Here is a 16,682-nt window from a genome sequence, read left to right as displayed (position 1 = left end):
ATCTAAGCAAAGGGCTTTGCTGTTATCCTAACCTGGATTCATTGCTAAGCCAGCCAAAGTCAATTAAAACAATCATGCAACCAGGATCAAGCAAAGCAAAACAGACTTGATACCTGCAGGTTTTATTCTACACATCTTGATATATTCACATCTTGTTAATACTAGCAATGAGGAGGAAAGGGGAGAAATCACATCACATGTCAAAAAATATAAGCAGAAACAAACACTTCAGAAAGGTACACCTGCACATCTAAGAGGTTAATCCAGTCCCTTTTACTTCAAAATAAGAAATGCAATACTTAGAACTCTCAGCTATGGATCATGATCAAAATCTGAATTTCTCTAATGCCAGGATGTTGCATTTCTTGATACTATGAACAGTGAAGTAAGTGAAAAAACAAAACAAACAAAAAAACAAAACAAAACAAAACAAACAAACCCAAAACATCAAAAGCCTGGTGCTCTTGTTCCTGGTTAGCATTAGTTCCACATGATTCAGAAGAGCTGCTGAGCTGATCCCAGAAGCCAGCACACCTATAGCTGGGTGTCACCCCATCAAGTGACACATATTGGAGCATATAGCTATAAATGTGTGAAAATGAGAGGGTCTGAAAGATGAAAGGGTCTAAAAGAAGAGGGTCAGAACACGCCATTCTGCTCCCTGAAGTGCCATATTCTTCCAGGGCAGTTCAGAGGTAAAGCACAACCAGCACACCGCCAGTTTCTGAAGAATCAGCTGGCTGCCTTGAACAATGGCACACAGAAGCCATTTGCTGGGCAGCGTTTCCACCCCTGCATGTGTACAATACTTCCCTTGTTGCACTTTGCTCTGCCTCGCTCACTCCTGCGCTGCACGTGAGCTGCGTGCCCGATGGAGAGTTCAGTGCTTTGCACACAGACACACATGTGCACAGCTGTATGACACAGAACATGAGCAGAGGCACAGACCTCTGTGCAACATCAGTGTCACAGGGAAAATGCCCTTCTTGGTAGCATATAGCTGCTTCAGATCTCCTGTTCATTTGCTGTGTTTTGCCTCGGGGAAAAAAGCTGCTTGGACAGACCTCAGCTCTCCTGTTTAGCACAAGTAACCTGGAAACCATTTCCTTTCTCCCTATCCAGAAGTGACCTTTTCTACCCCTCGTATGCTCCACAGCAAAATGGGAAAATAGATTTTGCTTGTTATTAACAAGAACAGATCAGAACAGTTGGGGCTGAAAGAGACCTCTGTTATGACCAGCCCCCTCAGCAAAGCACCCTGGCGCCTCCACAAATGGACAAATGTTTTGAGTCATTTATCATTTAATAGTCCAGTCTCTCACAACCTCTGAAGATCTAGTCCAGTGTCCCCTGCTCAGAGCACAGACAGCTGAAACAGGGTTCTCAGGGCCATGTCCTGTGCGGTCTTGAATTTCGCCAGAGGTTGAATCTCCTTCCTCTATAGGCAATGATTTCAGTGTTTGAGCACCTTCACGCAAATGTTTGTTCTTGTTCTGTCACTGAACACCACTAAAAAGAGTCTGCCTCCTTCTTTCCATCCTATCAGATATTTCATGGAAACACAGATCTGGGGCCTCCCCAGACAGCCTGCCCCCAGGCCCAGGAGCCCTATTTCATCTCAGCCCATGCTTCAGGTCCTGCTTGAGCTGTGTGAGATGCGGTGAGTCTGTCATTAGCTCACCACAGTTTTTCCTGTCACAGTCATACACCTGTGACAGAAGCACACAGGTGTATTTGTTGATACACCTGTGTACTGGTTTTCCAGCTGAACCTTAGACCTGAGTCATCACCTTGAGCCTGACTGATAATCTGCACTTCATAACCTTTCATTTCTAAGTGGACTGCAGGCAAACACAAGTGACATTATAAAGCACTGGCAACAAAACATCACATTGGGCTGATTTTGGGGGGATTGAGTGGAGGCAAGGGCAGGGAGAAAGACATGGGAAGATAGTTTTAAAGAAGACGAACCAAGCCCCATGAAGAGGCTGGAGTATCACACTACATCTTCTGCATCCCACTATGTGCCATTAGGATACTAGTTAACAAACAGTATCACTTCTCCTTCAGAGCTGCACATAAAGAAGCCAGGCTTGCTTCACTCAGCTTTTCTGATTCTGAATGTACTGGGTAATTTATGCCAGCCACCTAAATTCTCAGGACCATTGTTCTGAAAAAAGTGATGAACAATTACTACTGAATAGTAAATTTTGAAATACTTGTGATAGCTTTATTGTACATGTCTCTGCTGTCCATGTTCCATTTGAGGTCATGCCAATTTGTTTCACCTGTTTTTACACTGGAAACTGCACTTAGGTCACACCTTGAGGGCCCATGACATGTTCCAGAACAGCCATCTGTACTGTGACAGGACAAGGTTCCCTTCCTTACACTGACAGCTGAGTTCAGCCTAAATGCAGAGCAGCACATACTTCGATTGTGCTACTTCCTATTTACTCTCCTAAAGCCAGGACAAACTACCTACAGCTGCGAGGCTCCGCCAAACTCCTGTCAGGAGCACCTAAAGGATGCATTGGGAAATTCCATGTGCAGAATAACTGAAAAATCTATCAGGCTACAGAGTTCTCTGGAGGTTTTTGAAACTGTAGATTTGCTAGAACATTCAGAGAATGGAAAGACAGAAAATTCTTTCATGTGGGATTTCTGAAAAGCTCAGTTTAATACTATGAGAAAGCCCTGAAACCAGCAAGGACCACATACACTAAACAATAACAGAGCTATGGCAACTTTTCTTTCAATCTAAAACATGCTCATATTTGACCTGTATCAGCACACTGCAAATACACTGTTATTTCAGCTGTTTCTTTGAAGGGACAGGTGGACTTAAGCAGGACTAAATACAGTGGTACAAGGGACAGAAAGCATATGTATAACTATTACTCATCAAAGCCTTGGTGGGCCTTCCAGTAATACAATGACATCTGGTGTACATTGATTCTCTACAAAAACATGTATCTAGACCTCTGGTTCAGCACCTAGAAAATGTCTCTGTTCTGCCTCTATAAACCCTTCCAAGTAATAGAAAGCAATTTTGCAAAGTCCTACAGATTTCCTTAAATCTAGAGAATCCTAGCCTACATCTATTTTCCCATTCATGTTTTTGTACTAGTACAAAGATACTGAATTTGTCCTCTCTATCATGCAATCTCTTTCTTTAAGATCTAAAGTAATCATACGTAGTGTCTTACAACAAAAAATAAATTTTCTACCTGCCAAAAATGAAAAATTGAGCAAAAATGAAATGTGACCTGGAATTTGAAAAGTACAATATATTATTTTAAATAAACTAAACAAAACCAATTTAGGCAAAACAACAACAAAAGAACCAGGGTGGATTATATGCTGTCTCTGATACCGTGAAAAGTAACATAATAGAGCTATTTAAGAATCACCTAAACAAGGGAGCTCGTTTTTACACCTTTAAGTGACCTGGCAACTTTTTGTTTTAGTTGAGAAGTTGGTACCCCTATGTCTAAATTGCATATAGGGACACTTGAATGTCCATTAGAGTAAAGCAATACTGAAATTGGGAAGTACAAAAATAAAAACTTTTTTCTGTGACTGAAGTCCACTAAAGAGCCTTCTAATATTGTATTTCTCAGACTTTCCTCCATTTGTTAATGTGGTATCATATTTTGGCAGCCTTAGTGAAGTTAGTAGTGAGGCTGCCTACTCAGCAGATAAAAAAGGTTTTCTTTCTCCTTTATATCTTGAGGAAGTCATACCCTGATGTCTGTATTAAGAGAAATACATCTTTTACCACCTGCCCCATGGAGAGTTCATGTTCACAAACCATTTTCTGTGATAACCAGTTACCATCTACCACCTGACCCAGGGTTCCCACCCTGTCCATTACTTCCATGGACAACTGGGCATGCCAAATGATTGCCCCTTGCCAAGTAATTCCCAGCAGTAGGAAATCACATGGCAGCAACAGACTGGACTTGCTGTTCTGCATCTCGTTTGCCATCTCCTCTGGCTCCAGACCAAGTCACAGAACCTTTGCCTGGTTTTTACACTGGTAAATGAAATGGCCAGAGACTGTTCTCAGGACCCAATGCCAACTGGCTCTTCACAATTCAGTCTCCTTTCAACTGTGATGACAATACAGCTGAACTTCCCTACAGCTTCCTTTCAAACAAACAGGAACACATCCAAATTGTCAATCAGTAACCAGCTCTGACCCAGGCTAGACCCCAAATCATGCCCAAGCACTGAAGCAGTGGTAGCTGACCCAGGTCAAAACTATCTAAAGAACATGTTTGGAACTGCTTGTTCAGTGTGTGGGCCCTTCCTTAGCCTGATTTACTTTACATATATAGTTTTTGACTGCTGGAAGTGATTCTGTAGCAAAAAACAACTTTGAAAAGAATGACTGAAGCAAAAAAAAAAAAGGTTTCAGATGCTTGAAACCTGAATGTTGTGACTGGTGTCCTTTCTGTAAAACATAGTTTCTATGTGTTTGGAAGCTCAGGTTTTATTCTATGCTTCTGTTCTAGTTAGGTTTTTTTGTTTTGTTTTGTTTTTTTTTTTAAAGATAGTCATTACCTCTTTTTTCCCCTTGAAAATACACCTTACTGCAAAGAAACTCTAATTTTACCTGGAGACGATATATAATATCAGTAACTCTTTTGACAAGAGAGCTTGCAAATCTAAGGCTGCTACTATCTACCACACAGATGAAGGAAAACAAAATAAGATTCTGACACAAGGAAAGAACCCTCCCATCCCCATGAAATCAGAGTAGCTGCATTATGTTTACAGATTCAAAGGAACTGATCAGTCTTTATTTTGTGATGGCTAAATTAGTTTCTGGTTTAGACCTATTCCAGATATACTCTTTTTTACTACAGCTGCCAATTCATTATTACTTCCTAATTAGCCATCAATCCTGCCACTTCTTTTACACACCCTTGTCCATTTTCAGACCATACAGTAGAAATTCACAAAGCAGCACACCAGCTTCACTGACTGAAAAATATCCCTTCCAGGCATCTTTATTCACAAAATCTCTTCACAGTAAGATATTTATGGAGCTTTATTCCTTTGAAATAATTCCATATTTATTACCAATGTTTTGGAATACATTATTATTGACCATCAGGCTGTTTATATTCAATTTTGAGTAACTCTCTTGAAGCAAATGGCTCATGTGAATTGCTGATGGCTGATAGATAATTAAAATCCAATTTTACAAATTTTAAGCATCAGCTGCTTCTCAAATGCGCTTCTTTTTTCCTGCTTATGGCATGACATTTTCAGAGAATTACTACAGCAGATTCTGTCACACAGACTAATTTCTTTCTCCATTATGATGCTTTTCTCATATTCAAAGAACCAAACCGAAGCAAACTCTGCTTATCGCAGTCCCTATGAAAATTCAGTGTGCTCTGAGCCAGTATGTCAGAATCACGCCCTCACAGGTTATGAATAGCATCCCTGCTGAGTACTGTTTTTAAAGGAACAAAATACTTGGGCAAGACACCAAAGGTAACAGAATACCACACATGCAAGTCTGACTGGGGGTTATGCATCTGCTGGGATGTGGTGCTTAGAAATCACTGAGCTGTGCTTGGAGATAGAGGACTTTTTCTCCTTTTACTGTACAAATCCAGGCAGACATTTGTTTCTCATCTCTTTTTGAAAAGTCATCTAATTATCCTGTTGTTCTCTTCATCAAAACCAGTTGCCTTTTTTTGAGACAACAAACCGAAATTCCAGATTACAGAAACCCTCTGCTTAAAGGTATTGTTGGTAAAAGTGTTGCTGGTAGACTTAGTATTGGATACTCCCAAAGACACAGGAAGGAACTGGTCTTGTGAGAGCCCAATTAAATCCTCCCCTGCTGCCATCTGGTGCCGGGAGCAAGTAAATTACTGTAACTCTCCAAAGAGTTCCACTTACTGCACTGAGCCTGTGAGGATGAGCAGCTACAGCAGCCTCTCATCTCACTCTGCTTAACCTTGCTCTCTCCATTACCAGCTGTTTGAAATGAAGCTCTAACTCTGAGGAAAAATGAACATATGAGGTGCAATTATGATGTGCTTGGGAGACAGCATGATGGAGGAGACTTTCTCTTTCAAACCAGAACAACCAAATATCAATTTCCAGTGATTCATAAGCATGCAGCATGGGCAACAAACAGAAGCTAGAAATCCATGAACATTCACATAGTTTTGACCTCACTGGAATCACAGAGGTCTGTCAGGATAGCTCACATGCCTGGAGTGCAGCAATGAATTGATGAAAACTCTAAAGGTGAGGAAGAAGGGTTTGGCTCTACACAAAAGAGTAACTCAATTGCATTTGGTGTTGTCCTGTGGCAGGTGATGGACCAGCTATGGGCAACAATCAGAAGACAGAGGAGCACCCTCTGAAGTGTCTCCTCCTGATCATCTGATGCATAAGGGGAAATAGATGAAGCATTTTCAGACAACTAGCAGTCACATGATTTCTGCAATGGATTGAAGACAATTTTTTGCTACAGGTGATTAATAAGTCTGCTGTAGCAATTACTTTGATGGACCTCTTGCAAATCACTGGTCAGAGGTTTAATGGTCAGTGGTAGCACTGGCAGCACCGGCTGTGAGATGGTGAAGTTTAAGGTCCCAAGAGAAGGGATCAAGACTAGTACCAGGTGAGGAAATTCTGAAAGCTTTCAATTATGGAATGTTACTGTTGGACATGGCTGCCTTGCCTGTTGGAAGTGCTGCAAACTACCACTCTTCATGAGACTTGTTTCCAGTTTCTTGCAACCTCATTACATTTTTAAGTATTGCAGATTTTCCACACCAAGTGCCTGTCCTGGGATAAGTTACCAACACTCTTAATATTTCGGGAAATTTAAGCAAATTATTCAGCTATTTTTAAGATGACAATACTCTTGTTTGCTCATAGTAAATTATTCTAGCAACTGTTCTCTTGAGACATCCCAATATGTCTGTGTTCAAGACCGTTTTTTTGTTTATATACAATATATACCTCATACTTTCCTAACTCATCAAAAGGATGACATAACTTTTTAGAAATTTTCCATTCCTATATATTACCAGGTAATTACTCATTGGAGCTTACCAGTTTGAATTGCTGAAAATTCAGTATTTATAAATTACCTCACTCTCTCCCACTGCCAGCTATCAATCTGCACGTTTTCTCCAGCTGACAGATTATGTTCCAACTCCAGGGCCAGAAGGCAAAGCCAACGAGTCCTGGAATTGCTGTTCCATGAGGGTCTGGATAAAGCTAAAGCCAGACATTAGAACCAGAAACCTTCCTTCAGGTGCTCACAAAGATACAGTTGCTGTTTCCTAGCACAGAGAGTGATCCTCCACTGCTCTCAGTCCAGATGCAAAAATGACGAGATAAGGCTTGGAAACAAGGAAAGGAACAGAACAAACCAAGGAAGCTGACAGATTTGCATGAGGGGGTGGAGGAACCAGGGGAAAAGTAAAAATTTCACAGCAAATAGAAGTTGTAGCTAAGAAATGGGGATAATATATTTGAAGCAGAATAAGAGCAAAATTAACTGGAAAATTCTTGAAATCTAGAGAGGAGACTGGACACTCATGAAGAGTTGGAAGGATGCAGGGAAGGAAGGAACAGTGGGAGAGAAGGACAAGACTAGGACTTAGGAAACAGAAGATAGCAAAACAACTACCATCAGACATAAAAGAAAAAGAGAAAAAGAGAAAAAGAAAGAAAATGAGAAAGTGAAAGAGAAAAAAGAAAAGAGAAATAAAAAAGAGAAAGAGAAAAGAGACACAGGACCAAGACTGAGTAAAAGAATCTGGAGAATGTGAGACTTTGTGAGTTATAGTAGAAAGACTTGAAATAATTGGTTGTGGCAGGAGAAGGGGCTTAAAGAAAGAAAGGGTTATAAGAAAGAAGAGATACTGGACTTCCATCCTAGAAAAGCGAGGCAAGCTGGTATTGGTGATCAAGGGGACTGGGACAGCATCTTACCAGGTCTTTTGTAATGTGGGTCTGTTGGTTTGAGGTATTCTTTGGGGGTTTTTTGTTGACTTTTTTTTTTCCCCAGGGGTGGGGGGATTCGAATTTGTTTGGGGTTTTTTTGTAGCAGCATTTTTAGTGAAATTTCCAGCTATCCTTCTGATGTCTATGCAGCATGAACACTCAGAGATGTATAAAGAGCTAATCTGTGCTTAAACAGGGCAGGCAAAGGTTGCAAGAGTAAGCAGAAAAGTGTAATTACATTCCTGCGGTCCCACAGCAGGTTAGTGTCAAAATAAGGAACAGAATTCAGATTCTTCCTCCCAGCTCCAGTGCCCAGTTCCCCATATCTAGTTGCCTTCTTCCATTTGCATGCAGTGTATGAGCCAGACTGACAAGACAGGCACCACTACAGCAAAACACAGACCCATGTAGAGAGGCATAGACTCCTCTGCCTGCAGTCTGAACTGGAAAGACAAAAGACATCTCTGGTACAGTGCCATGGTTATCACAGGTTCTGTATCTGAACTAAAAGTTGATGCTTAGAAGAAGAAAATGGTGGCTTGACAACACCACCCTAAAGCAGCTGTAAGAACTGAGCTGCCCTGCATCTGCCCAGCTTGGAGCAGTAGCCGAGCCATCTATATCCATCCAGAGAGAACACATGTCCCTGAAAAACACTGTGCTTCTTGCCATTGCATATCTGCATTGCAACGAGGATTTGTAGAGCCCAGGGCCCAGCACAATTACCATGTTTTCTCCCTACTTCATTTGTCTCACAACAAACCACTAAACCTCAACTAATTGGGTGTTTGCTGCATAGCTACAGCAAACATACTAATCTTCAGTTCATGATAACAGAAAGGTCTACAAGCATTAGCTAGGCTTTACTTGTTGACAACAAATTAATGAAAGTTAATTAATTAATTAATCAATGAACATGTTCATTAATATATTAATTTTTTAAATATCTGAAAAATTACATCTAGCTACTGTTCGTTTCTCGTTCCTTCTAGGAAACAATTCCTCTACTTTATTTCCAGCTTCCCAAAAAGGATTACAGTTGATAGCAAACAATGTTAAAGAAGAAATCAGAATCAGTTGCTACAAATAAAACCAACACAGATTAAAAATCTTGTGTGTCTGTGTGGATATACGCAGGAATAACTTTCCATCAAATAGCTGCAGTTTGGGGGACTGAAAGCAAAAATAACTGATAGAAAATGTATGCATTGTTAGAACACCTTCCAAATCCTGGATGCTTGCAAGCTTCTGTTGCCATCAACAACAATTTCTAACTTATTGTGGAATTTATCATAATCTGTTTTTTCCAAAAGCTCCAAATCAAGAAGGCAAACTGCAATTACATCTTCATATAAATGGACAAATACATTCACATGTCTATATTAATCCAAATGTTAACTGGAGAACTCCAGATTTGACTCTAAACCAACACATCTGCTAGCTTTTATCTTTTCTGCATGTTTTCAGTCAAGTCTCCACGCTTTTTTGAAACAACAGAGAATCCACAAAGAAAGAACTTTGGCTTATGTCCTGCCCTAGAGACTATCTACCAAAACATTATGCTTTCTTTCTTACATTTCCTCTTAAGTCATATTTTAATTCTCTGATATCTCACACTGTTCATTATTAAAGAACAAGAAATTTCACATGGCAGTTGTACATAAATAGATTTTAAGAATGGAAAGGTTTGGGTTTCTGCAGTACATCTGATGGCAAAAGCAGAGAAATCATAATTACATCTGCAAGCATTTTTACTATGCTGTGAAACAAATATGTTTCTTTGTCTTTAGAGATACGTTTCCATTAATTCTACGCACAATAAAGCAAAGATCACAACCCAGAAAAAAGGTCTTCCCCATACTTCAATTTAAGCTCAGTAGACCTTCCTTAAGCAGGAGGTTCCATTGGTTATAATGGCTGTATTGAAATGAGAAAGGGTTGTGAAATTAGAGGAAATAACTCAGAAACAAACAGAAAATTAACATTATGACTGCCTGACAATGACATTTAAAATGCATGAAACCTTCAATTGCCAGAGAAAAAGAAAAATTATTTGCCATGGAAAAATTCTAAGTCAGACTGCTTTCAGTTGTTTTCATGTTTTTTGCATTAACATTTGAATAGCTTCTTTACAGATTCTAAATTTCAGTTCTGTAAGATTTACTATACTTTACAAGCATGTTTCCATGGGTCCCCCAAGTCATAATATATTTGCAAAGTGCTTAATAATTTGGCTTTGCTTCAAACTTGTTTTTCCTCTGACTTGCACCTCCTCCTCACCTATCCTCCAACTTCCCCATGCTGTGCTGAAAGTCCTGGCCTGAAAATCAGCATTCACCTGCTGAAAGCAGCTCAGCAGTCTATTTGAAATACATAAATCCTGCTGATTATGATGACACACATAATGACTGTGCAAGACAGTTCTCCCTACTTCAGTACAAGGATGTATTTCTGACTCTTTGTCCACTCCACCCCTACTATGGTGTCAAGTCTTCATGTTTTCATTCTGGCTCCTCCCCCCCATTCTGTGCCACTGGGAAACATCCATCTGCTGCAGCTTCATGAAAACCATTATTGTGTAACAAGAGACCCTAAACATGACACCATCTCTTCTGGAGTCTCCAGCACCCTTTCATTGATACTGACAGCAAAAACAGAAAGGGCTAAACACTTAAGCCAAAGAAGGGAGTGGAGAGCAGTGTGGGAGCAACAGAATCATAGTTCCACATAGCAGGCCAGAGGGAAGAACCACGATAAGGAGAAAATGACTAGTGATGACAGGGATGAAGAAGTCCATTAACTGGCTTAATATCAAAGAACACAAACTATTAAATTGCCACCAAACATCACTGTAATCTGTAATCTGAAGATGCTTCAAAAAAGTGAGACAAACAAATGTTACATCAGTATAATCCATTAGAGAGAAGGAAGAACCAAAGATGAGAACCTAAAAGAAAGTAGAGTCTGAATGCACAAGAAAAGATGCTTCAAAAAAGCGAGACAAACAAATGTTACATCAGTATAAACATTAGAGAGAAGGAAGAACCAGAGATGAGAACCTAAAAGAAAGTAGAGTCTGAATGCACAAGAATAACAAAAACTTTGGAGTAAAGCAAATCTTAAAGACAAGTTATAAGGATAATTTCAGAAAGATCATGCTCTTATCAAGAGGCTAGTCCAGGAAACCAAGCTCTATTTAATGGCAGTAGCCAGAGAGAAAACAGAAGGGGTAAGTTTCAAGGAGATGAGGGGAAACCAGACTGAGGCTCAGATTTTTTTCATGCCATTTTAAAATCAAGAGTTATCTGGGAAAGCAGCACACGATGGAACAAACCACCTGTTTAACCTCTACTAACATGCTTGAAATTCAGCTCCTGTAAAGAAAACATTTTAATATTTTTAATACTACATCACATAAAGGACTCATTTGCAGTTCCTAAATATGCCCTATCATCATACAACTGAAAATTTCCTGCCTTTTTTGACAACTGAAATACATCTCTTCTGCTTCATACAAGATCAAAGAAGACACTGGTGCTCCTACTAGGGTATATTCCTAAAAGTGAAAATCAGGGGCATTCATTGAATTTTAAATCTTGAAGAGGAAACAGGAGAGCTGTTTTTAAAATCTCTTCTGAGAAGTCATTCTTAGTCAACAGTTTCTCCTTTTACTGCTGCTTTGTTATCTCTGTCAGCCTGGCTAATACTGCTGTAATGCAATTTTCTGCTTACTTAATGGCACAGTATCTTGCATCTATATAATGGCAGCTGGAGTAATTTTGAAGATTAATTAGATACAATGAAAAATTATGCTTAGATTGAAAAGCCAGGTAGAGTCTCTCACTTCCCAGTACTCCAAAGAACATGACTGAACAAGATGGGGAGGTGGCTAGATCCCCAGTCTCCGTGTGCCTGCTAGTCCCCTGTAGTAGTTACCAAGGGAAGAACTACTGGTCTTTGTAAAAACCTGTGGGAAACATCAGCTTAAAATTAGATGCCTCTGGCACACTTAAGCACACTTCCTATATGAATATTTATGTAGGTACAACATATCAAAGCCTCTGTGCTCTTGTTACCACTAATTTCACATTTCCCTTCTAGTAGAGAGAGAAAAAAGGGCACCACTTGTTTCCTGTTTTGCCTAGAAAACACCAAATATTTCAGTTTATTCTCAGCTTCACAATCATCAAGTTGTACTCTAGCACTCCTTGCAATTTTCAACTTTTGACTGCCATATTGTTTGCCCCCAAACCAAGTTGTAGAAGAAAAACAGTTCACCAGTAAGAATCTTAAATCTTCAAATAATTGGTGTAGAAATAAATAGCAATACTAACCTCTTTCATTTTTTCCAGTTCATTCTGTAGTGCTTGTTTGGCAATTTCAACTTCTATAAGCTGCTGTCTTAATTTTTCATTTTCATCTTCTGTTATAGTACGTTTTTCCTCCACATTTTCTAACTCATGATGAAGTCTCACTGATACATCTTTTGCAACCTAAATGAAATGGTATATCAAAAGAAGGGTTAAAAAAATTTACTGCTGCAGGGCTTAGTGCCTAAGCAACCATTTAGAAGTTAATTCTGGGTGCTTTGATGGAAGAGGTATGTAAGGAAACAGGCAGACAAGGACATCCACAGACAGAATTCTAAGTAATTCCAACATCTAAAAGCAGGGCCCATCTTCTCCAGGCCTTCCCTACCTGTGTCCACCTGTGACCACAAATGAACACATGTTTATTTTGACTCTGCTAGTTTCTCTCTCCTTGGTGGAAAATCAGTGAAAATATTTACTACTATTGGCTCATTTTAAGATTAAAATACAAAGAAACAACATTTTTACTGACATCATGTTCACACAAATTAAAATGAACACTAAGGTTTTGGTTGTTTGGGGGTTTTTTTTATGCATTTTCACAGGAATAGAGTTAAAAGGCATATGACAAGATCTAATTCCTCCTCCTCAGGAAAAGTAATGAGAATCTTGCCCTGCAAGCCACTTGCACTATATTTTGTGAAACCACTAGAAATTATAAAACATCAAAAATATTTAAATATACACTAATCACTGTGTTCACGGTCATCTAGACACACAGACACATAGTTTGAAAGCCTCATTTCTTGCTTTTTTTAGAACATTGGAAAGCATAATTAATCCAACTTAGCATTAGCTAGGGGAGTTCAGCAAGCTGTCCTTTACGGCTTTCACTCAAACCATCTTTATGTTAGTATGTCAGAAGTTCTTTGACATACTAAAACCCTAGAGAAAAAATAATAATGGTAAGCAAGCATCTAGAAAGATCCAATGTATCAGAAATCAGCAGCAGCTGGTGACTCAGCCTCCCTTGACAAGAAACCCAGTGTGTGTGAATTACAGATACAACACTGCAGTGTAGCACAAGATCACTCAATAACCTCCCCCACTGCACACGCACTCAAAACACATAATGCCCAACAGAAAGAGTGAGTGGAGGGGAATTTCAATTATAACCATAGTCCAAAGAGACTGCAGAATGAGCTGAGAAACACACCACAGGGCTTTAGCTTGATGTCTTTTCCTACACTTAGTATTAAACTGCTCATCTGATTGTCCAACCAAAGTAAATGGAAAATCATGGGGGATATTTAAAACAGCACCCTAATGGAACCCATAGTCTGTAGATACATTCTGGACAAAACAGATAAAATAGATACAGGCAGTAAACAAAACCAAATTGTAATATAATTACTGGTAGCTATTTTTTTTTTCTTACATAAAAATTGGTGGAATAGCTATTAATGTAGGAAAAAATACAGAGCATTCTAGATCACATGGGAAATGGGACTCACTTATGCAAGATACATTTTAATCCAGGCATATGCAAGATACATTTTAAGATACATACAGCTATCTGCAAGACTGTATCTCTGAAGGATCAAGTTCCCTAGTATATTGCAAAATGAACAATGCCAATTTGGATAGTCTTTCTTCAGGAGAGGACTTGAAAATACTACAGAAACCCATATGAGTAACAATTATGGTTACCCAGCACCCAGAACTCTATTAGGCAGAAATTTGGCATTAGACATTCATCCCTACTCCAAAGCAGATCACATTCATGAACAGTGAGAACACTCTGTAAGAACACTGCTCCTTTCCAATGAGTCAGTCACACTGGGAAACACATGGGAGAAATGCTAATTAAAGCAAGCTCTTTGTCCAGCTAAACCCAAGGCCTTAGCTTCTGTCTCCTATACTGGCAGACAAGGACCACAGCAGAGGTGCCCTCAACAATTCCCTCCCCAGTCTGATGTGTATGACTTGCTAATAAGAGTAACACTGAGCCAACAAAGAAGCCAACTCTATAAACTCGAATCACAATTCACTTGGGATATGAAGACCCACCTTCAAATTCTGCCTGCAAATGTGTGTGTCTCAGCTGATCACCTAAGCATCATTCTGAGCATGCAAAACATCTCTTGTTTCAAACAGAAATCCCCATGAGAAGAAGGTGATTTTGCTTCTGATCAGGAGACTCTATTTTGCCAAGAACCACATGGGCAGCTGTATTAATAGAACTGTCACAGCCATAACAGAAAACGTGGGTTTTGAATACGCACAGAAAAGGAATATCAAATAGAAATTTTAATAATAGTGACGACAAGCTTGAAAACTTTCAGAAAAGATGATCTAAATCAGGTCGGAGAATAACATACTCTCAATCCATCATATTTATCAGAAAGAAGATAAAAAATAACCTTGTTCGTAATCATGTATTAAATTCACATTTTAAACTGCAGCCCACAGAGCTCATGAGCCATAGGTAACTAGAGTCCTAGGCAGAAGTGTGGCCAATAAGCTCACATTTGCTATACAGAGGTCTGCACTTCCATGAGAAAAGGTCAGTTGACTGGGAGACCAGTCAACTGAAACATGTTTAGGTGTCCTGATTCAGCAGGAGTACTTCAATATCTAGTGAATGGAAGCAAAAATTAAACTTCCAACTGTATCAAGAAAGGTTTTTTTCTCTGTAATTGGACCAATCTAGAATGGAGATGATGGGTATTTTACCAATGACAATCTTTAAACAAGGACTGAAACATTTCCTTAGCAAGAGGCAGTGGTTCATTCAGATCTAATGGATGAAATGCAGTTGAGGACACATTGAAATTTGATTGGTTTTGTCTACAATTTCAGGTAGATGTGAAAAACCCTGGATTCATTGAATATGACAGCAGTTTTTTTACTGACAGAAACAAAGTAAGGATTTAGTGTTAATACTGCAAGTATTCAATCTGCTTACTCTGTAAAATCTTTCGCCAAAGAGTAACAAAATCCCCTCAAAGTCAATGGGGCTGTTTGGTGAGGTTGGTTTAATTCTGCAGTGGAAGGGTATGTTTTGCACTCATCATAAAGAGTTCAAAACCTTTAGCTTCTAATTTGCTTTTGAGTAATTCCTTGCACATTACAAATATGATAGCAAGGGCTACATACAGCAAGGACTTCTATTACCAAGAAGAGCTTGGCCATTGCTATTCCACAAGCTGCGCTGGGTGCACAGCGGAATGCATGGAAACACCTGAGTCATGAGGACCAAGAGCATGGTTGTGTCTCCATCTGAGACGCTCCCTTCCCTTTGACACCTGCTCATGTCTGTACCTTGAGGTCCTGCTCCATGCTGCGTATGAGCTCGTTGTCGATCTCGCCAGTCTGGGCATAGCGGAGCCTCTTGCGCTCAGCCTTGCGCAGCCGGTACTGAAGGATCCGGCAGTTCTTGTTGGCTCGCTCCAGTTCATGGCGCATTTCTTGAAGCTGACAAGCATCCTCCTCAAAGAAACTGTCCCTCATCTCGTCCATCTCTGTCCTCAGCTCATCTATTTCGTTCTGGCACGGGGACAAGAAGGGGACAGGGACGCAACAGGTGAGTCAAAAGCACAAATGTCAGCACGTATAGGGGAAGGCAGCCAAAATGGAGCTCCGCCCTGCAGGGAGGGCAGGTTAATACCATCCAGCTCATTATAAGCAACTCAACGAGGGAGAGAAGTGGCACTGCCCGCACACCCCACAACAGAGCCATCTTAACGCTGCTCTAGTGCTCCTGCTGCAAGAGAAGGAGGCCAGGAAGGTCCTCCCGTCAGGAGGCAGCCCGGTCCCCGCCCGGCCCTGGTTGTCCCCCATCCCCGCCGCCGCCCCGGTCCCTCACCTTAAGGCTCTCGTTCTCCTCCCGCAGTTTCTCCATCTCTTCCTCCATCTCCTCCTGCAGGTGGGGGGTCAGGGCGACTTCGGGGCCGCAGCTCCTGCCGTTGCCTTCCGCCTCGCCCTGCCGCAGCCCCTCCGCCCCGGTCGCCGCCATGGCAGCGGGCGAGGAGGCGGAGGCGGCCGGGGGAGGCTCGGCCGGGGCGGCGGCCGCGGAGGCGGCGGAGGCAGCGCTGCCGCCGCTGCTGCTGTGGTTGCTGCCCTTGGTTTGCATCTGGGCGGCCGCCGCCAGCCCTTTCCTAAGGTGGAACTGGATGAGCTCACTTTGCAGGCATCCCTCCTTCCAGTACCCGCCGCCGCCCGCCGCCGCACCGCGGCCCTTCCCCGCGCCCGAGGAAGATGGAGGCGCCGGGGCCGCCTCCCCCGCGCCCTTCAGCGGGGACCGCCCCGCTTTCCCCCGCCACTGCTTGGGCGGCGGCGCCGCCGCCCCCTCCCGCTCGCCCCCGCCGCCCCCTG

General features: G+C 41.2%; 1 protein-coding gene across 1 annotated transcript in view; it reads right to left on the bottom strand.

The window, feature by feature from the left end:
* The window catches only part of SOGA3 (SOGA family member 3), a 49,491-nt gene that overhangs the window by 23,123 nt on the left and 9,686 nt on the right, over window positions 1-16,682 (bottom strand). Inside the window, exons 4-6 of the mRNA XM_039707126.1 lie at window positions 16,174-16,671; window positions 15,630-15,854; window positions 12,330-12,488 (exon numbers count right to left, since the gene is read on the bottom strand). Coding sequence (XP_039563060.1) covers window positions 12,330-12,488; window positions 15,630-15,854; window positions 16,174-16,671 — 882 coding nt within the window. The remainder of the gene's footprint in view (window positions 1-12,329; window positions 12,489-15,629; window positions 15,855-16,173; window positions 16,672-16,682) is intronic.

Source organism: Passer montanus, unplaced genomic scaffold, assembly GCF_014805655.1.
Source record: "Passer montanus isolate IOZ18808 unplaced genomic scaffold, ASM1480565v1 scaffold2, whole genome shotgun sequence".
Taxonomy (NCBI): Eukaryota; Metazoa; Chordata; class Aves; order Passeriformes; family Passeridae; genus Passer; species Passer montanus.
The sequence above is the reverse complement of the archived record's forward strand: the minus strand, read 5'-3'. Positions and strand labels throughout refer to the sequence as shown.